General features: G+C 37.9%; 1 protein-coding gene across 2 annotated transcripts in view; it reads left to right on the top strand.

Moving 5' to 3' along the window:
• Positions 1-295: 295 nt before the first annotated feature.
• EED (embryonic ectoderm development) overlaps positions 296-22300 on the top strand; it is a 35287-nt gene continuing 13282 nt past the window's right edge. For both annotated transcript variants that reach the window (XM_017510632.2, XM_017510630.2), the window contains exons 1-8: positions 296-887; positions 6077-6229; positions 7908-8000; positions 11193-11258; positions 12324-12449; positions 13500-13581; positions 20094-20185; positions 21994-22127. In XM_017510632.2, coding sequence (XP_017366121.1) covers positions 774-887; positions 6077-6229; positions 7908-8000; positions 11193-11258; positions 12324-12449; positions 13500-13581; positions 20094-20185; positions 21994-22127 — 860 coding nt within the window. In that variant the 5' untranslated portion in view covers positions 296-773. The remainder of the gene's footprint in view (positions 888-6076; positions 6230-7907; positions 8001-11192; positions 11259-12323; positions 12450-13499; positions 13582-20093; positions 20186-21993; positions 22128-22300) is intronic.

The following is a 22300-nucleotide window of genomic DNA, read 5'->3' as shown; positions in this document are numbered from 1 at the left end:
AGGAGGGGCTTGGAGGAGGCGGGTCTCCACGAACTCAGCGCAAGAGTACGCTACGGCGCCTGCGCATCCCCTGACGGGTACTTTCCATTCTTCAGATGGGGGAAGCCAGTGGGAAGCAGGCTATTGTTTTTGCATTTCTATCTTCAAGGAAGAATCAGATTTTGAATAGTTCCGTAAACAGTCAGGAAACGTTATCCTCCAAGTTCAAGATTAAGGAAACGTGGCATGCACACCTAAAGCAAGAGGTGACGTCTTGAATCTTCCCCCGTTTCCCGGGAGATTGGTGGTGTAGCCCATTCCACAGACTTTCGCTCCCTAGCAGCTAGTCGGCGATCGAAGGAACGGGCCAATTGCGGCTGAAACGTCTTTGGAAGGAGGAAGGGGGTGAGGGAGCGTCCCTTTGAGTTTCGCCTCTTCTCGAGGCGGTGGTGGGGAAGGGAGACATACTTAATACTGCTCTCTTAATCCAACGGGTCATACACCGTGTAGACTGCCCGGAGGGCGGCGGGAAAAGGGCAAGACGGGAGTTGGGGAAGGGAAGGAGCCAGGAAGCCGCGCGGGAGGGCGCGCGCGCGCGCCCCTTTTTCAGCAGTGTGGCGGGGTCGCACGCACGCCCGCCTCGGCGGCTGGGCGCGATTTGCGACAGTGGGGGGGGCGGTGGAGGTGGCGGCGGCAGCGGCAACTTTGCGGCAAGCTCGGGCCGGGCTTGCTTGACGGCGGTGTGGCGGAGGCCCCGCCCCAGGCGGCAGGAACCTGGAGGGAGGCGGAGGAATATGTCCGAGAGGGAAGTGTCGACTGCGCCGGCGGGAACAGACATGCCTGCGGCCAAGAAGCAGAAGCTGAGCAGTGACGAGAACAGCAATCCAGATCTCTCTGGAGACGAGAATGTGAGTGCAGCTTCTGGCAGTTACGAGACTCCGGAGTGAAAGTTTTAAATTCTTTGAAAACTGTGGTCGCGGGGGCTAGCGGGCTGCTGTGGGGGGAGGGAGAGGTGTCACTCTACTTAGGAAAACGCGGGCGTGCGGGAGAAAATCGAAATTGTCTACTGGGATTTTTAGGTGGGGCCTAGAGCAAGCAGGAACTAGTCGAAGGAGAGTGGTTCTAGTGATTGTGTGGGTCTGAGAGGTCTGCCCTGAAATCAGTTTGTATGTGATGGGAGAGTGTTTGGGCCTTTGGGGAGATTTAAGGGGAGAGTGCGGGTCTGAGATTCTAGTACTGTAGTTTAAAAGGCATGTTAGAGACTTTTCTAAGAAAGTTGGAAGGACGGGGCAGAGTTAGGGACCCTGCTAAAGGAGCGTAAGAGTTGTGACTCTAAGACCCTTTTGGAATTTTTAGAATGGAAAGCGTAGATCTTCGATTTGCGGAGAGCTTGGGAGACTTTATTAAAGGGGGTTTTGTGTCCGCCTGCGTCCTGTCCTCGGAGACGGGTTGCACCTGAAGGTCGCCTTTTCTGCAGGAGGAGCCGAATTGAGAGGATCGATTTTTGATTTGGGGCCGGGGAGGGACTACCATTGAGGAAGGAATAAGAATGAGCGATTTCTTCTTGGAACGTTTTTACTTAAAGTGGGGAGACTTGGAAGATTTTAGGCAACAGTGGTATAAGCGGATGTCTTTAAGTGTGGGCTCCTGGCTTCGGCAAGTGCGAGGTGTTTTGCTGTCAAATTTTTTTTGAGCTCTGAAACGGATATTGTAATCATTTGGTACCAACATTTAACCCAAGTGAGTTGTAATTGACCCGCCAGTAAGAGCCGAATTGACACAAACAAGTTTTCAGTTTCATATTTTAGGTTGCTGCCCAGTAAGGTCAACGAAATATCTTGACAGTTTATTCAAATATATTACTCCAAAATGTGATTCTCCTTCTCATGATATGGGACAACTTGTGAATATCTTTTTAAAAAGTTTAAAGTGTTTTAGAATAGTGATGTGAGTTCTTAATTTTCTCAGTTTGGCTAGTTTTAGGAATAAATGTTAAATCTTCCACACGCAGTTTTTAAATTCTATGTCATAAATTTTAGCTGAAACATATAATGGTGTCATTATTAAGATTTTCACTGAAAAGACGGGTAAGGTTTCTTTTTGCGGAGGCAAGATAGATATTCTCGGGATTGTCAGTTCGTGGGATCTTAGACTTGAAATTTCAGGAAATCTTGGGTGTTAAGTGTTACTTTTGTATTTTTTCCCCTTTTGCGTGCCCCAATCTCACTGTACATTGGAATTGAACATTTTTTACTCTCTTCGTTTTATTATTTGGAGACTGTTCATTTCTGCGTTTTGTTAAATTTCCCTAGGCAGATTAGAGTATTAAGAGCACAGATGCTGGATTCAAGTGATAGGCTAAAATTTCTGCTTCATTAACTTGACCTTAAGAAAGAGACTTACATAATTGCCTTAGTTTGTTTAAAATGGGGATAGTGGAATGTGGAATTTACCTCACAGAGTATTCCTAAGGATTAAACAATATAGCTAAAGTACTAAGAAGAGTGTTGCCCCATAATTAGTACTGTAGCCCTGTTAATTATTTATAATCATTACTATTACTTATTTTATGATTACATAGAATAATGTTTCTGGCCCTTCCACATACTTAGTAATCAGGCAAAATATAATGAAACTGTCAGACCTGTTTAGAATGAAGAAACTTGCAGAGGACAAAATAAAGTTTATTTTCTTCTTGAAGACCCTTAAAGGAAAATATATTATTTGGTGCAATTTTAAAGCTATTCAGGACCAAATGATTGGGTTAGCTTTTGTTTTGGTTCCTCTATTTGGATAGACTTAAAAAAGAGGGAGAGCGTGCACGATCTTGTGGAGCCTTCTCAAAATAACATTTTTAGATGTATGAAATACAGGATATGAGGTTGCAAACAAATTCAATTATAAAATCGCACACCATGTTATAAAATATTTCTAAAACAAATTTTGGATGTAGTACTGTATGTACTTTATTATTACTAGCACATTAAATAAGATCTAGCAGCAGCTCTGATAGTAGTGATGGGCACAAACAGTTTTTCGAAGTATGATATAAAAATACTTGATTTTCATTGGTGATAGAATCACAATTGCAGTAACCTTAAGCATGTATATTAACTAGATAATAATAGAAGGAAGTGCTAAACTTTAGTCAAAGGTGGCAAAAATTAAGATGCAATTTTTTTCCCCGCATTTGAGTTCACAAGCCTCTTAAATTTCGTCCCTGTACCCCGGACTTAGGGGAGGCAGTAAGGTAAGGGAGTAGAGAACATTGTATAAAAATGACTTCAGAAAAAACAAGGGCAATAGCTTTACTCTTGAGGGAGCCAAATAATGGCAAAAGGCCAAAGCAGATGGAAGAAGAATATGTTTTTGAGTTAGAGTTAAGGTAACCTGAGCAGTTGCTACTGTTAATGTAATAGGCACATATTTTAAATTTATTGTATGTGTTACCTGCCGTTTTATTGAACTTTTTGAGATTATATGACTGCAGAATAGTTGGCTTCTGGAAGTGTAATTACGTATGCCTTGGTAGTAAGATCAGAGGGCTGAATCTGGAGACTTATCTTTTTGCTTAAGCAAAAGCAGAGATGCAGGGCATCCCTGTGGCAAGATGCAGGGACAAATTACTGACCTCTGTCTGTTTCCTTCTTGGGCAAATGAAGATGGTAATACGATGTCTGTTGCACAGTATTATTCTTTACTTTGAGAAGGGAATAGGATGGAAGTCAGCCTGTACATATTTTAGACACTCAGCAAAGACTTGATTTTAGTTTAAAAATAAAATGGAAGCGTGGTGGCTGTATGACATTTTCATTTGATTCCATCCTGATTTGCCGTTGGAGGAGATGGGTAAATTAAGTGGTCAGAAGTAAAATAAGCATTGTGCCCTATTATTGAGTGTTTTGGGTGGACTCTTTATTGGCAGCTCATTGTTTAGCCAGAATGTAAAGAAGCTGGTGTATAAAAATGTGAATAGTTTTAAAATTTCATTTCTTTAGTGTTAAAAGGTAATTTTACAGAAAAAATGGTAAGTGGAAAAAAAAAAGTGTTAAAACTTGTATTTTACTCAGAGGGAACCAGTCAAATGTTGTACAGTAACGGTTAACTCAAAAAATTAAAACAGTACAAATTTATTAATATATGGAGTAAAGAAATGGAGAGATGAATTCTAAATGGAGCCAAAAATTTTTTTTTTCCCTTGAGTGGAAGGGAAGACATTTTGAACCTCTACCGTAGAGACAAAATTTACATGCCCATCAGCTATTCACAATGAAAAAAGAGTTGTGAGCCGGGCGCGGTGGCTCACACTTGTAATCCCAGCACTTTGGGAGGCCGAGGCGGGTGGATCACGAGGTCAAGAGATCGAGACCATCCTGGTCAACATGGTGAAACCCCGTCTCTACTAAAACTACAAAACATTAGCTGGGCATGGTGGCGCGTGCCTGTAGTCCCAGCTACTCAGGAGGCTGAGGCAGGAGAATTGCTTGAACCCAGGAGGCGGAGGTTGCGGTGAGCTGAGATCACGCCATTGCACTCCAGCCTGGGTAACAAGAGCGAAACTCCGTCTCCAAAAAAAAAAAAAAGAGTTGTGACTGGGCACAGTGGTTCGTGCCCATAATCCCAGCACTTCAGGAGGCTGAGACTGGAGGATCCTTTGAGTCCAGGAGTTTGAGACCAAAAAAATTAGCTGGGTATGGTGGCCTGCTCCCGTGGTCCCAGCTACTCTGGAGGCTGAGGTTGGGGGAAGACTGCTTCAGCCTGGGAGGTGGAGGTTGCATTGAACCAAGACAGAGTGGGTGATAGAGGGAGAGCCTGTCTCAAAAAAAGAGTTGTGAAATAGCTGAAAGACATAGTGGAAGGCTATAATCCACTAATTTAGAAGGGTGTGATATAGATAATTCATAGTTTTCCACTGAGACACAGCATTGTTCTCTACATTTGATTTTAATTATGTGAATACAACTGAAAAGGTGGAGAGAGAAAGAGATTAAAATATTGTATTTTCTGTTTCTGTGAACTGATGACATTTACATTAAATTGCAATTCAAATATTTTTTGAGTATCTACTGCTTGCTACCTACCTATTTCATTTATGATTTTTTTAACCTTCTATATAAAACCAATTTTAGGAAACAGTAATTTAGAAATATCCCCTAAAGCAATGTTTCCTAGACTGTTTAATAGGCATTTCATGGAAAAAAAAGACTTCGTCTGGAATGCATTTTAGAATTGCTGCCCTAAGGTCATAGATTTAAATAAATCTTTTCTTTCCAAAGGAGACATTGGAATCTGTAATGAGGAGGTAGTGAAATCCTCTTCTGAGATTAGAGAGCTGAGATTAGAGGGCTACTCGTGTGTGAGATAAGGTATGAATTAGGAGCATTTTCAAGGTTTTCTGCAGTCATTTCTTTTTTTGGAAGGATTTTACTTTAATTATGATAGAGAGTCTCTGGAGTTCTGATGTATGAGTGTTATTATTACTTTAGAACAATGAGACAGTTTTAACTTGTAAATAGCATAGAACATATGTAGGAGTTTTCAAAAATTCTAACTGGTTTATATTTTAAATAGAATTTGAATAACAGGATTTTTATAAGTGACATCTAACGTAGAAGCCATTAACACTCCTGCTTCAAATGACTACCCAACCCCATGCTCCAGACTGAGCAGCAGTCAAATAAATTATGAAGACATATACATCAGCCAGATTTAAGAGGTACAGCTTTGGAGTGGAATTCCAGCAGACCTTAACCAGCAAGAGACCAGTTAGGCTTTTTCAGCACTTCAGTATCTTTTGTAAAGAGCTGAAAGATGAAATGATACAGTGTATTAAAGTGACTGGCACGGACCAGTGCCTTATTAAAGACAGTATTACTCTTCCATTATTCTCAGTATTTCATTTCCATTTTTATTGAGATATGAAATATCTACATTCTGACATGTAGCTGGATTATGTTTATATGGAGGCAAGAATATGTTTTTTTCTTCTTGTAGAAATTATTTCTCTTAGGTCATTCAGCATCTTCCCAGTAGAGTTATTTATTGCTAAAAACAGTAGTGCCGTTTCATGGAATTTTTTCTCATTTACTGCTTACAGGATGACGCTGTCAGTATAGAAAGCGGTACAAACACTGAACGCCCTGATACACCTACAAACACGCCAAATGCACCCGGAAGGAAAAGTTGGGGAAAGGGAAAATGGAAGTCAAAGAAATGCAAATATTCTTTCAAATGTGTAAATAGTCTCAAGGTATGTGCAAAAAGATATCTTTTGGGCTGAATGCTAGGCTTCAGAATGATTTCTCTGTGTACACATTTTGTACTCAAGATACTCTGTCAAGTTGTAAATATTTTAATGTTACATGTTTTGAAGATTTTTTTTGTACCTCAGACTATTATAGTCCATCCTACATTTAGTTTTTTGGTTTTTTGTTGTTTTAAATATGTGATACTGAGTGTTGCAGGGTGTTTTGGTTTATTATTTGTATTCAAATTAAAGATTTTGGGAACTATTACTCTTCATATTTTGGTAAAACTTAAAAAACATAAGCCAATTCTGGTACCCATTTTTGGAAAGAACTGAATGTAACCCATTAGCTTTGAGTCAGTATAAATTGAAACAGCTGTTTTACTTTGTATGGTTTTTTAAACTTCTGTCCTTTTTTGTATTTATAACTGTTTTAAAAGAAAAAGGTATACAAATTTAAAAACTTTTTAATATTAAATATTTGGGGAAAAGGGGGTTTGGGTTGTTTAAATTAATGTTTCCCCAATAGTATTTTTATTTACTTTATAAAAAGGGTTACTCATATTTAAGACATTTTTTTTAATATATGTCCACTTTGTTTTTTAAATATGTGTTTTTTTTTTTTTTTCTATACTGAGGAAAAATATGTATTATACATATGTAAGTTAAAACCTTTTCTAAATATCCAAATGTATTTTTAAGTGAAGTCTTGGGAAAGCATAAGAAGCTATGACTGGGACATTTTTTTTGTCAGTGTAGCCAAAATTCAATGTTCGATGTGTCAAATTTTATTCCTATAAAAGGAGAGAAATTAATCCCAGCATATTTTTTTAAAGTGAATTATAGTTTTATGCTCATATTTATTTACATTAACCCACTACTTTTAGGTACTGTACCTAGAAGATGTTTTTAGCTGCCTTTATACTTAAGGAAGTATTTCAAAAGCCTAAGGCTGTGGCTTTCCAAATGATGAGAAAATGAAAGTTGTTATACTTTAAAAGTGAAAACAGTGCCTTGAACTGAACATGAAAGTTAGTGTTAATGCCAGAAGATGGCCAGTAAAATCCTAAAGCTGAAAAATAACTTTCTGAACAAAAGTTAATAATAGTTCTTCTTTGTACGTTTACTTACAGCCTCCTGGTAACTGTGAAGTTATAGTCCATTTCTTCCCGTAGTCCCCGGTGTTCAAATTTTCTTGTTCTGACTAACAGAAAATAGTGATTTGAATGAAGTCTGCTGTGCTTCACTTTAAAATTTAGACATAAAATGTACTGAATGCCAAAGAAGCTATTAAGGCCATTTGTTAATTTCCTATTTCAGAAAAATAAATTGTGTCCTTTTTGTCCACCAAATTTATCCAGTTTATTGTGATTTAGAATATGATTGGCTTAAGAAAATAAAAGGCAAATATTGTAAGTGTTTTCATAGGTAAGTGATTGTTACCTAACTTGTGATTTAAGGTTTTGGTTGTGATAAAGCTTTATCATAAACAGTATTTTAAAATGTGAAAACTTGACTAGTAGACATCTTTTAATTTTAGTGTCAAAAGTCAGCTTATGTATGATACACAAAATAATGGATTGCATTTTGGACAAAAGTGAGAAGGGGAAAGGTTTGTTTACTGTCATTTTCTCATTTGTAAGATACATTAATTTTTTCTTATTTCATGATTATTTTATAGGAAGATCATAACCAACCATTGTTTGGAGTTCAGTTTAACTGGCACAGTAAAGAAGGAGATCCATTAGTGTTTGCAACTGTAGGAAGCAACAGAGTGAGTGTCAAGGGGTCTATTTAGTATTTGGCTTGATTTCCAGATCTGGTATTAATATAATACTGAAATAGAATAATTTCAAAGTAAATTTTGTGACGCTGGTTTAACAACTTTCATGTAAGAGTGAAGCTTTCTAGAAACTACCTAATTAAAACCAGTATGCATGGCTGAAAATACACCTTTATTTAATATATTATCCCTAATTATTGATGAAACAGATTTTAAACTTGTGTTTGTCTTCATAAATATTTGGTTGGAAGAATTGGCTTTCTTTTAAAGTGATTTTGTTATTATTAAATAGCATAAGAAATGGCTGTGATTTTTAAAAATTAAGGTAATTAATGCTGTATAAATGAAAGCATAAGTCCGGTGGATTTAAATAAGTTATTGAGATGTTTTAATTATTTGCAGTAAACATTTGAGGGTTTTTTTTTTTTTTTTTTGAGACAGGTGGTGTTTGGTGGTGGTTTTTGTTGTTTGTTTTTGAGAGAGGTCGAATCTTACTCTGTCCTCCAGGATAGAGTGCAGTGGCTGATCAAGGCTTACTGCAGCCTCAACTTCTGCGGCTCAGGTGATCCTTGCACGTCAGCTTTCTGAGTAGCTGGTACTATAAGCATGCACTACCATTGCCTGGCTAATCTTTTGTAGAGATGGGGTTTCACCATGTTGCCCATGCTGGTATTGAACTTCTGGGCTCAAGAAATCTACCTGCCTTGGCCTCCCAAAGAGCTGGGGTTGCAGTTGTAAGCCACCATGTCCAGCCTTTTAAGGAAATTTTATAATGACATGTAAGGCTGTAGGGCTTTTACTATTTGGAAGAGTCAAGTCATTGAAACTCTCAGTATATGTAAGTTACCACTGAAGTTGATAACATGAAATAATAGCTTTTTTCCCCCCCTTTTTTGGTGTTTAGCCAAATGTAGGTTTTAAGATAATGGAGTGTGCTTATAGCTGTTTAGTTTCTAAATTCTTTGAAAACAGCAATTTAGAGGAAAAGTGATGTGGTTTTAAGGAAAGGTTGAGGTTATTTTTTTCATAGTTGGAAATGTGGCCCATTAATTAAATTTGAATCCACTTTTAGGACACCACTGTAAACCTAAGATAATATTTAGCTCTGATAGTATTATAATTGGTATAGTTTGTGCTCCAGTATGGTTATTGCAGTGTTTTAAGTTTTCTAACAAAAAGAATTCCTATTTTAATTTAAAGTCACATAAAGGGGTGTCATATAGTTTATTGAATTATAAAAAGTTCTGCTGTTAGGATTTCTTTAAAAGGAAGAAAGAAAAAACAGTTATCACATAAGATACAACCAAGCTAGTTAGCAGCCATATAAATAATTTTTTTGAACATTAACATAGAGGAGATTATGGATTAATAAGTTGTGATGATATACAGGATCTTCAGAGATCTTAAATACTGCTACAAAATATGAATAGGTTTTTGCTAAGGTGAGTGACTATAAGCTATAAGAAAAACGGGGCTGGACACAGTGGCTCATGCCTGTATCCCAGCACTTTGGGAGGCTGAGATGGGTGGATTGCCTGAGGTCAGGTGTTTTCGACCAGCCTGACCAACATGGATACCCCATCTCTACTAAAAATACAAAAATTAGCCTGGTGTGGTAGCGGATGCCTGTAATCTCTGCTACTCTGGAGGCTGAGGCAGGAGAATCACTTGAACCTGGGAGGCAGAGGTTGCAGTGAGCCAAGATAGCACCTTTGGATTCCAGCCAGGGCAACAAGAGTAAAACTCCATCTCAAAAAAAAAAAAAAGAAAAAAATAAATTTATAAAAGTTTAGTATTACAAAATTTTATGTGTATGTATAGTTTTTAGAGTATATGACAAATGAAAAGGGCTATCATACATGAGAAAGTTAATACTTATCTGCACCCATGAGAAAATAATTCATTAGGCAAATTGTAGACTTTTTAATATATAATGTAATTAATATGTAGATGCTCTAAAACTATCCAAAGACTTACCTTAATTTTAATTTTTTACATTTTTGAGACAGACTCTTGCTCTGTCACCCGGGCTAGAGTGCAGTGGTGCAATCTCGGCTCACTGCAACCTCTGCCTCCTGGGTTCAAGCAATTCTTCCACCTTGGCCTCCCGAGTAGTAGCTGGGACCACAGGTGTGTGCCACCACATCTGGATAATTTTTATATTTTTAGTAGAGACGGGGTTTCACCATGTTGGCCAGGATTGTCTCGGTCTCTTGACCTCTTGAACCGTCTGCCTTGGCCTCCCAAAGTTCTGAGATTACAGGCGTGAGCCACTGAGTCCGGCCCCTGGCTAACTTTTTGTGTTTTTAGTAGAGACAGGGTTTCATCGTGTTAGCCAGGATGGTTTCGATCTCCTGGTCTCATGATCCACCTGTTCTGACCTCCCAAAGTGCTGGGATTACAGGCGAGAGCCATCGCGCCCAGCCTTAATTTTTATTTTATTTTATTTTATTTTATTTTATTTTATTTTATTGACACAGAGTCTCCTCTCCATATGTTGCTAGGCTGGAGTGCGGTTGCGCAATCTCGGCTCACTGCAGTCTCCACCTCCCGTGTTCAAGCAATTCTTCTGCTTCAGCCTCCTGAGTAGCTGGGATTACAGGCACGCACCACCACACCCAGCTAATTTTTTTTTGTGTTTTTCGTAGAGACGGGATTTCACCATGTTGGGCAGACTGGTCTCGAACTCCTGGCCTCGTGATCTGCTTGCTTCGGCCTCCCAGATTTTTATTTTTTAATAGGGATGGGGTTTTGCCATGTTGTCTAGGCTGGTCTCAAACTCCTGGGCTCAAGCAGTCCACCTGCCTCAGCCTCCCAAAGTGCTGACATTAAGTGACCCACCATGCCTGGCCTCCAAGGCCTTTTTAACTACAATTGAAAGATGATAAGTCACAATTACTTTGAGGTTAACTTTATTCACTTTGAAGAGTTGGTGCAATTAAATGGATGAATGTGTTTAAAAGATTGGAAATCAAAACCATTATTACTACAAAATTTAATATACTCTGTATTATGTAAAACAGTCAGCTTTATAATGGCTTCCTTAAGCTTACAGGAACTAATTTAAGGCAATAGTTTCTAGATTATATTTAAGATATGATTGCGATTAAAACATGTTTAAAAGTTGGAGAGAGTATGTTTCTATACTTGAGGTGAAATTTACTATATTTTTATTTTCATTAGGTTACCTTGTATGAATGTCATTCACAAGGAGAAATCCGGTTGTTGCAATCTTACGTGGATGCTGATGTATCCTTTTCTAGGTTTTTAATATCTTTGGTTAAAGGAATTTATTTTCAATAAGTACACCAAAACTTTTATAAAAAGTTAATCAATTCGCTAAAGTTTTTGTTCTTTCTTAACCTGTTTCTTCACTATCACCCAAGAGAATCCTAGCATCTAGTTTTCCTGACCCTTAGAAATCCATTGTGGTATGTGTCAACTCAGCTAGGCAAAAAGAAAAAAAAATTCATTGTGGGATGGATGTGCTGGTTGGATGCAGATGTCTAGAGGTAGGAGCATTAGAAATCTAGTACGTAATAGAAAGTGTTAGCAAAGACTGGTTAAAACCTCCTTTTTCTTCAACCTTGCCTATAATATATCATTTAATTGTAGTTACAATGATGAACTTGGGTTGTGACTGGCAGTCATTCCAAGTATTCGATCAACAAAGCCTAGTAAGAAAAAAAAAGTGTAGTTTAGGAAATAAAATATTGCAAAACAGGGTCATAAAGAAATGGAAAAATTTGAAAAGCCTAAGAGTTAGAGCAGTAAAAGCTAAGTAATAAGATGTTTTTTCCAGATCCCTTTGAAAAACTTAGCGAACAAGACAAGGCAGGGACCTTCAGTCTTCTCTAAAAGATATTGAAATTTGACCTGTGTTGTATTGAGAATACCTCACAAAGAAAAAAGTGGAAAACTGAATTGTTTTTATTTAGATATTTATAGTATTGGAATAGAGCAGAGGTTAACAAACTGCAGCTTGCAGGCTGGCCACTTGTTTTTAGTAAAGTTTTGTTGGAACACAACCATTTGTTTGTATATTGTCTGCAATTATTTTGGTAATGCAATTACAGAGTTGAGTAGTTGTAGAAACAGTTAAAGAGTAAACAGAATTGAATGGAGAGACAGTAACTTTGTTTGATCATTTGTTATGGATTTTAGACCTCAAATCCCCATTGTATAAATTTGGTTGTATATGGAAAATCAGAACTTTTATGTCAAAAACATTAGCAGATCTGTGTAAGTTTCTATTATAATTATTGGCATCTTTTTCATAAACAAATTATATTTCTTAACTGTGGAATTTCATAGGCTGATGAAAACTTTTACACTTGTGCATGGACCTATGATAGCAATACAAGCCATCCTCTACTGGCTGTAGCTGGATCTAGAGGCATAATTAGGATAATTAATCCTATAACAATGCAGTGTATAAAGGTGGGTTTTTCTGGTTAAGTTGCAGTTCTGCTTCTTTTGAATGCACACCTGTAAAAAAAACTTTTAATGTTAAATTTAAAACTAATCGTATGAATGTAACATTTCTGATTTGATTTGTACCTACTGCTCTCTTTAGATGAGTCTTTTGAGACCTTTGTCACATTCAAGTAATGTAAATTAAGTGGGAAAATGTTAATATTTATAGCGTTTTCTTTTTAAAGAATTTCCCTCCTTCATCCTTTTCATGCCTTGCTTTGAGAGGCTCTAAATGAACAATAAGAGTGAGTCAGTTTTCCAAGACATCCAAACTCCAGGGGCCTTGTCAAAGGGACCTTGTAACAAAAAGGTGAAGTCTAGCAAGTTGATAAGAAGACAAATTTTTCAAATCAACTTTAATCAGCTGTTTTTAACCCTGGGGACACATCATAATCATGTGAGGATCCTTCAAACCCTACACATACTGGAGCCTCTGCTAATCCGATTAGAATATCTGTAGGTGGGGTTTTGAGCATCTTTTTTTTCTGTTTTTTTTTTTTTTTTTTTTTTTTTTTTTTTTTTTTTTTTTTTTTTTTTTTTTTTTTTTTTTTTTTTTTTTTTTTTTTTTTTGAGACAGAGTCTCTCTCATTCTTTTGCCCAGGTTGGAGTATAGTGGCTAGTGGCATGATTATAACTCACTGCAGCCCATGTCTCCTGGGCTCAAGTGATCCTCCTGCCTCAGCCTCTCAAGTAGCTGGGGCCAATTTTTAATTTTTGTGTGCATATGTGAAGATAGGGTCTTGCTATATTGCCCTGGCTGGTCTTGAACTCCTGGCCTCAAGTGATTCTGCCTTAGCTTTCCAAAGTGCTTGGATTAAAGACATGAACCACACACTGTGCCTGGGCTCTTTTTTTTTCTCTTTTCACTTCAAGTTTTTTTGGTGATTTTAATATGCAGCCAAGGTTCAAAACCACCACTTTAAGTGAAACTATTTTTACATTCTCTAAAGATTTATGAAAAAGAATTCACTGATTTTAAGATATGAAACTTGAAATGTTTTAAATTTATTGTAGCACTATGTTGGCCATGGAAATGCTATCAATGAGTTGAAATTCCACCCAAGAGATCCAAATCTTCTCCTGTCTGTAAGTAAAGGTAAGAGAAGCAAATGTTTCTTTAGTCTGTGTAAGTTGTCAGAGTTAGGATGGAGTCACTAATGTCAAGAAAGCCCTGACAAATAGGAAAAGCCATGAAAAGAGAGTTCACATGCATGTATGTCTGATAATAGAAACTCACAAAAAAACACAAGAACCACAACCTTGCACAAAGGGCATCACAACCTTACATAGAAAATACTGCCAGTAAGTGCCTATTCATCCTCAGATTGGCATTACCCTTGCTACTGATTTTGAGGTGAATCTTACTTCAAAACAATTATGTAATTCTTCTCATTTTTTTCCTTTAAAAACCTCCATCTTTCCTTTACCTCTCTGAAAACACACACAGTTTACTTTGGCATGCATATTCTCATTGAAGTGCTTTATTTCCATATAAACATCTTTTCTTTTAGAGAGGCTTTCTGTTACTTAGGTTAACAAGTCCTGTTTTATTTCAAGTCTAGTATCTATTAGTTATTTGTCCTGATCCCCTTTCTCCTCCCACTCTCCTCCCACCCTCCTCCCTGCAATAGGCCCCAGTGTGTGGACAAATAGTGTTCTAAGGGGATAAAAAGCCAAATTAAAAAATAATTTTATGACTAAATTTTAGTGTGAAAATCCCAGGCTATGTTAGCATATCCAGATCATTCTGTCCAATCATGTAATAATAAATACTACATAGAAAAATTCATATTGCTTTTTTATTTTTTAAAAAAGCTATTGTTTTATAAGGGATTCCCTATAGAATTTCTTTAAAATGCTAAGTTCTCCAGGATAAGTTACTTGAAGTATTTCCCATGAAGGGAAAGCACTGCATTGTTCCTTATGCCTTCATAGGCATTATAAATTTAATGTGGGTTTAGACATTATCTAATTTCTGAGCTCTCTGAAATGAATTAGGATGATCTTATTTTTCACATTGTTTTTGATTGCCTTTCTCTTTCCATTTCTACTTACAAGATTGTTATTTTCTTGGGCTTGTGAAACCTGTAATCTCCCCTGCAGTCTACGCATGATGTCCTTAAATTAAACTCTTATGTGAAAGTTTGTCTTATGTAAAAGTTTCAGTGTCATTTTTTTATAACTACCAAAGCTTAACTTTGGAAATCACTACCTCTAGGAAGAGCTGATTACTGTTTCTTGTCTCCTGATAACACTAATTGGGTCTCAGATATTTCCGTACAGGTGTATAGGCCATAGTGCCTTACTTGTTCTAAATGTCACACTGTTTTTTCTTTTTTCTTTCTTTTCTTTTTTTTTTTGAGACAGAGTCTCGCTTTGTCACCTAGGCTGGAGTGCAATGGCTCGAACTCCGCTAACTGCAGCTTCTGCCTCCTGGGTTCAAGTGATTCTCCTGCCTTAGCCTCCTGAGTATCTGGGATTACAGGTGCCCACCACCATGCCCGGCTAATTTTTTCTAGTTTTAATAGAGACGAGATTTTGCCATGTTGGCCAGAGCTGGTCTCAAACTCCTGATCTCAGGTGATCCACCTGCCTCAGCCTCCCAAAGTGCTGGGATTATAGGCATGAGCCAACTTGGCTGTGCTCGGCCACGCCTGGCTAACTTTTTTAAAAATGTTTTTGTAGAGGTGAAGTGTTGCTGTGTTACCCAGACCGGTCTCAAACTCCTGGCCTTAAGCAGTTCTCCTGCCTTGGCCTCCTAAAATGCTGGGTACAGGCATGGGCCATGATTCCCAGCTAGTAAGGGACTTGTATCAAGAAATTCTACTGCTCAACGATAGAAAGACAGCCCAATTTAAAAATAGCCAAAAGTTCTGAATGGCATTTCTTCATAGTATATACACAGATGGCCACTGAGCACATGAAAAGATGTTTAACATATTAATAATTAAGGAAATACAAATCAAAACCACAATGAGATACCACTTCACACCTACTTAGGGTGGCTGTAATAAAAACCTTAGATAATAACAAGTATGGACTGGCACAGGAAGGAATCAGCAGAGCCCTCTTAGACACTGCCGGTGGGAATATAAAATGTAATTACTTTGAAAAACAATCTGGCAGTTCCTCAGAATGTTGAAGTCACCAACCCTAGGTGTGTTTACCTATGTATCTATCTATCTATCTATCTATCTATCTATCTATCTATCTATCTGTCTATCTATCTATCTCTATCTATCTCCTAGGGGTATATGTGGGTGGGGGTGTACATATGTATTCCAAGAGAAATAACATGTCCATACAAAAGCTTGTGTAAAATTGAAATCAAGGAATCATTTTTATAGCACTAATTTTTACATGTATTTTTACTAATTTTTACATGTACAACACCTCTTGGTGTTATGTGATGTATTAATATTTACAGACAGAATGAACATTGTTATATTTCAAGCTTACATGACATGTCTTTACATACTGTTTTTTTTTTTTTTTTAAATACTGTTTTAGAGACAGGATCTCACTCTGTCAACCAGGCTATAGTAGAGTGGTGTAATCACAGCTCATTGCAGCCTTGAATTCCTGGCCTCAAGCAATATTCCCACCTCAGCCTTGTGAGTAGCTGGGACTACATGTGCACATCACCATGCCAGCTAATTTTTTTTTTTTTTTTTTAATGAGACAGGGTTTCACCATGTTGGTCAGGCTGGTCTGGAACTCCTGATCTTGTGATCTGGCCGTCTCGGCCTCCCAAAATGCTGGGATTACAGGTGTGAGCCACCACACCCAGCAGCCTGGCTAATATTTAAAAAATTTTTGTAGAGGTAATGGTTTCATTATGTTGCCTAACCTGGTCTCAAATTCTTGGCCTTGCGTGATCCTCACACCTTGGCCTCCCAGAGTGCTGGGATTACAGGTGTGAGCTACTGCACCTGGTCTGCTGTACATTCTTTATTAATGTTTAATATAATGTTGCTCATATTATAGCTGTACAATTTTTGAAGAAGGACTATCATTCTATAAAACTGTGCATGATATATGTAGTTATATTTTGGGCCTACTGTAAAAATCATATAAATCACAGCACCCTTTAATTTGTTAATGTGAGTGTGGTGAAGGGAAAAACTAATATCTTGTTCTGTGGCATAAAATTGCTTATTTCAAATCTGTATTTTCTTATCTCAAAAGTGTATTTCCATCCAATTAGGTTATTTAAAGAAAGTTATTTGAGATAAATATACTCAAAATATTTTTCAGACCGCATAAATATTTCTTGACTTACTGTCTTAGTCCATTTTGTTCTATTTTATATTTTTGAGACAGAGTCCCCCTCTATTGCCCAGGATGGAGTGCAGTGACAGGATATTAGCTCACTGCAACCTTTGACTGCCTAGTTCAAGTAATTCTCGTGCCTCAGCCTCCTGAGTAGCTGGGACTACAGGCATACACGTATCACCACGCCTGGCTGTGTCTTAGTCCATTTTAATCAGGCATTAGAGAGTAAGAACAAGAAATTGAACTTGAAGCCTTTTTATAACTATATTAATCCATTCATAAGGTTGGCATTCTAATGACCTAAATGCCTCTCATTAGGTGCCATCTCCCAACACTGCTGCGTTGGGGATTACGTTTCCCAGCATGCTTTTTGGAGGCTCATTTAAGCTAGAGCATTCTGCCCCTAGCCCCCAAAATTCAGATCCTCACATAGAAAATACATTCATTACATCCAATAACCCCAAAAGTCATAATTCCTACTGGCATCAAGTCAGGGATATGGCTGAAACTCAGGCAGGATTCCTCCTGAGGTAAATTCTCCATTTGTAAGTCTGAGAAATCAGGCAACTTATCTACTTCCAAAATATAGCAGTGGGATAAGCATAGATAGACATTACCTTCCAGAAAGGAGAGATAGGCAAGAATAAGGGTAACTGGTCCCAAGTAAGTCCAAAGCCCAACAGAATAAACCAGATTAAATCAAGGCACCAGAATAATCTTCCTTGACTCCATGTTTTGCCTTCTTGGCATGCTGGGTGTGGGGTTTGGGCCCCAAAGGCCTTGGGCAGCCCCATTGGTTGCCAAGTGCAGCCCACATAGCATCTTACGAGTTGAAGTTAGGTGCCTGCAGCTCTCGAAGGCTGGCAGTGTGCTCTGGTAGCTCAGCAGTTCTGGGATTTGGGGGATGGCTTTTTCCCTATGGCTCCACCAGGTATTGTTATAGTGGGAACTATTTGTTGGCTCTGCCCTTGTAAAAAGTTTCTGCCAGGAGCTCCTCGCTCTTTGTGATGTCTTTTGAAATCTAGATAGAGGAAGCCCTGCCTCCGCAGTTCCTATATTCTATGCATCTGCAGACTTAACACTACGTGGACACTGCCAGGATTTGCTGTTTGTACCTTCAGAAGCTATGGCCTGAGCCACACCTGAGACCCCTCAAGCTAACCTGGGGTGACCCCAGAGGACTGCCCTGGAATAGGGGGAGAAAAAGTGCTGAGGTGGCCCTGGACAGTGAATGTAGGGGTCCCACAGGTGCTACTCTGGAAACCTTGCCCTCAAGGTCCTAGATATGTTTGAAGATCTCTGAAATGCCTCTGGGGTCATTATCCCATTGTCTTGGTGAATAGACCCTGGCTTCTATTCCCTGTTAATCTCCTTAACAATTAGTCACGCAGCCACATTCTTTAATATTCTCTCCCAAACATGCTTTTCTATTTTATGTATTTTTTGAAGAGACGAGGACTTGCTCTGTTGCCCAGGCTGGTCTTGAACTTCTGGGCTCAGATGATCCTCCCACCTCAGCCTTCCAGAGCATTGGGATGACAGGTGTGAGCCACCACACCCAGCCTGCTTTTTTATTCTTTACATGGCCAGTCTGAGAGTTTACAAATTTTTCTGTTGTGCTTTCCTTTTTAATTATAAATTTCACCTTTAGATCATTTCTCTGTCATTTTATGGTAAGCAGCCAGAAGAAGCCATGCATCACTATGAATGCCCTGATGCTCAGATATTTCTTCTGCCAGCTGTTGGATTCATTGCTGTTAAATTCTGCCTTTCTCAACGTTGTAGGACATGGACACAATCCTGCCAAGTTCTTCACAACTGTATGGCAAGGATGGCTTTTATTTATTGCTTGATTTAATTTTTTTGAGGCAAGATCTCACTGTTGTCATCCAGCCTGGAGTGCAGTGGCACAACCTTTGCCTCCTGGGCTTAGGCTATCCTTCCACATCAGCCTCCGAGTAGCTGGGACTACAGGTGCACACCCCCACACCTGGCTAACTAAAGACAGGGTTGGTCTGTGTCACCCAGGCTGGAGTGCACTGTGGCATGATTATAGTTCACTGCATCCCAAAACTCCTACGCTCCAGTGACCCTCTTGCCTTACCTCCTCAAGTAGCTAGGACTACAGGTACATGCTACCACACTGGCTAATTTATTTTTTGTAGGGACGGGGTCTCACTTTGTTGCCCAGGCTGGTCTCGAATTCCTGGCCTCAAGTAGATCCTTCTGCCTCAGCCTCAAAGTGCTGGGATTAGAAGCATGAGCCATCACACTCTGCCAACAAGGATACCTTTTACTCCATTTTCCAATACCTTCTTATTTCTGTCTGAGACCTCACTGATGGCCTTTACTATTCGTGATTTTACCAACATTCTGATTACAACCACTTAAGTAATCCCTAAGAAGATAAAGATTCTCCCTGTAGCTCTTGTCTTCTTCTTAGCCCTCACTGGAATTATCGTCAGTGTTCCATTCACAATAATTCAGGGTTTTTCTAGCCTGCTCCTCCAGATTCTTCCAGCCTCTCCTCATTACCTAGTTCCAAAGTCTTTTTCACATTTTCAGGTAAATACTATAGCATAGTCCCATTTCTCAGTACCACCATGCTGTCTCAGTCTATTTTATGCTGCTATAACAGAATACTACACACTAGGTGACTAATGGATTCATTCATTCTTTTCTTTTCTTGTTGCTCAGGCTTTACTAATTTTTAAATTTTTTTGTTGAGATAGGGTCTTGCTATATTGCTAGGACTAGTCTCAAACTCCTGGGCTTAAGCAGTTTTCCCATCTTGGCTTTCTGAAATGCTGGGTTTACAAGTGTGAGCCACTGTGCCTGGCTGCGTGATTTATAAGGAACAAAAATTTATTTGGCTCATGATGTGGAGACTGGGAAGTCCAAGAACATGCTGCCAGCATCTGGTGAGGGCCTTCATACTGAATGGTCTCATCGCAAAAGGGCAGGAGAGGGTGTGAGGAAGCAAGAGATGGAATTTGTAGCCTCAGGCTCCTTTATAATCATTATTAATCCATTTGTGAGCATAGAGCCCTCATGATCTAAATACCTTCCATTCGGCCCCAGCTCACACCACTATTGCATTGGGAATTGACTTTCTAGCACATGCTCTTGGGGGGACCTATTCAAAGTACAGGACTTACCTAACTAATTCTATATGTAATGTAAATATTTTAAGTTGCTATGTGGTATGGATTCCATTTTTAGGCTTTACTGTGCATAGCTTACATCTAGACTTTAGTAGTTTTTCTTTCACAAGATGTTGAAAGTTCATAGTAAATAAAAAACATTCATCTAATTTTTGTATGTTTATACTAGATCATGCTTTACGATTATGGAATATCCAAACGGACACTCTGGTGGCAATATTTGGAGGCGTAGAAGGGCACAGAGATGAAGTACTAAGTGCTGTAAGTTGAAAACTGCAGGGCAGTGACTTTCAGGTTTACATAGCTGTGAACAGTCTTCATGGGACTCTTTCCTTATAAGAAAGCATGCTTGTTTCATATAGCCTGTTAGGCAGACATTCACTTATATTTGACATATAAGATTTTAATTCTCCAGATGAAGGATTAAAACAAGACTATATTTATCTATTTTTAAAATTACTTGCACTTTATACCAATCCCTGGATTCTCATGAGAGTAGTATGATCCTGCTCCTTTCCTCTTAATCTAAAATCACCAAGTTAACGTTTGTTTTGCTGTTTCTCAGTTATTAAAGAAAAAAATTAAACTATGTAGCCATTAAAGAGCTTTTCCATCTTTACTTTGAAGTTGAAACATAAGTTTTCTGCTTTTTTTCAGTGTTTTATTATGCTCACACTGTTCTAGGTAACTTGTTTCCACTCTTTGGGTGGCATGGTATAATGCAAGACCAATAGTTAATTTTGTTTAAAGATAAACAAATACCACCTTTATATTGATGTATTGTAATTCATTGGTCTTTTATACAAGTGTTTTTATTCAGGTTTCAAATTTTGACATTATTTTAGCTTATGTTCCATGTTTAGCTCATTTGATTCCTTAAGTAATTTCACACCTCTTAGTTTTTTTTTTCATTCAACTATGTAAAGGGGCACCATATTTTATAGCATGTAGCATTTTAATTGAAGGTACTAAAATATTACTGTGTTGGAGTTTGGATTCCTTTGTGAGACCCAAACCTTCCTTGGAATTTCCCTGTTAACTTGAATTTTCTAAAAGTTGCAGTAGCATTCTCCATCTGGCTTTATGTATATAAAAGCCAAGTGAACTGTTATTAAGAACTCCAAATTAGCGGTATTGTCTCTAAGGATGTCTTCTTGCTGTTGACATTGAGGTAAATAGAAGTAGCACATCTGTGAATTCAATAAACATCAAGTCTAAAGTTCTTAGGCTCTTCTAAAGTGGTGCTCATAATTCAAAGGTTGGATTAACATATAATATCTAGGTTAGTAAGGAAAATATACTCCTTCAATAGAACTCTCTACTGTCATTTCTTAGAATGAGAACAGCAAACAGTATATACCTTGTCTGTGTAATATAGGGTTCACTAATAGTTGGATAGCTGTGAGATTTTCTTTACTCATTATGTGCCTTTTGCTAAATTAAATAGCATCTCTGGGCCTCACTGTCTGCCTATGAAATGAGGTTGTTATAATAGATAGATGTCTGTTAAAAATTAGCAAACAGCAAATGAGAAAAGTTAAAATCTGTTGTTTTATTAGACTTTAAAAAAATTCACTTAAAAGTAAACTCTAAAAGTAATTAACTTCGAAATGTTTTGACTTAAAAGTATAGATAAAGTACAGTGTCAGCTCTTTAAGGATTCATGTATTTTCACATGCAGATGTCAGTTTCATTGGTTGGTCAGGGTTGGACAAGAAAAGTAATATCACTATTCAGCTCTTTGTGTAATAGAATAATTATTTTACCTTAGTGTTCAATTTACCTTCAAAATAAAAATATTTAAGTGTATTTGATTAGATAAAATTAAGTAATTTTTTTCTTGATTTACACATTGTAAATGCTCATATATTCCGATGGTGACAAACTAATTAAAGCTGTAAATCTTGAAAGTAGTAAACTCTGATATATGGCCTATTTAGAGGAAACCCAAAATGTAGTTTGTATTTTGATTTTAAATAAAGTTTTCACTATGTTGCACATTAGGTGGAAATTGGAGAAATATAATTTGGAACTGCAATTTATATACAGCTTTTTCATTTTATATGCAGGATTATGATCTTTTGGGTGAAAAAATAATGTCCTGTGGTATGGATCACTCTCTTAAACTTTGGAGGATCAATTCAAAGAGAATGATGAATGCAATTAAGGAATCTTATGATTATAACCCAAATAAAACTAACAGGTAACTACTGTGGTATTTAAAACAATTTGCCATGTTGTGCTGTTGAATATATATTTTATTTTCCCCCCAAAATTGCTATATAAGCCCCCAACATTGAGTTTAGAAGACCTTCTTTTAACTTTAGGGCGTAATTTACATATCATAAAATTCCGTGAAAACCCTTTAAGAAGTCC

Source organism: Cebus imitator, unplaced genomic scaffold (assembly GCF_001604975.1).
Source record: "Cebus imitator isolate Cc_AM_T3 unplaced genomic scaffold, Cebus_imitator-1.0 Scaffold442, whole genome shotgun sequence".
Classification (NCBI taxonomy): Eukaryota; Metazoa; Chordata; class Mammalia; order Primates; family Cebidae; genus Cebus; species Cebus imitator.
The sequence above is the reverse complement of the archived record's forward strand: the minus strand, read 5'-3'. Positions and strand labels throughout refer to the sequence as shown.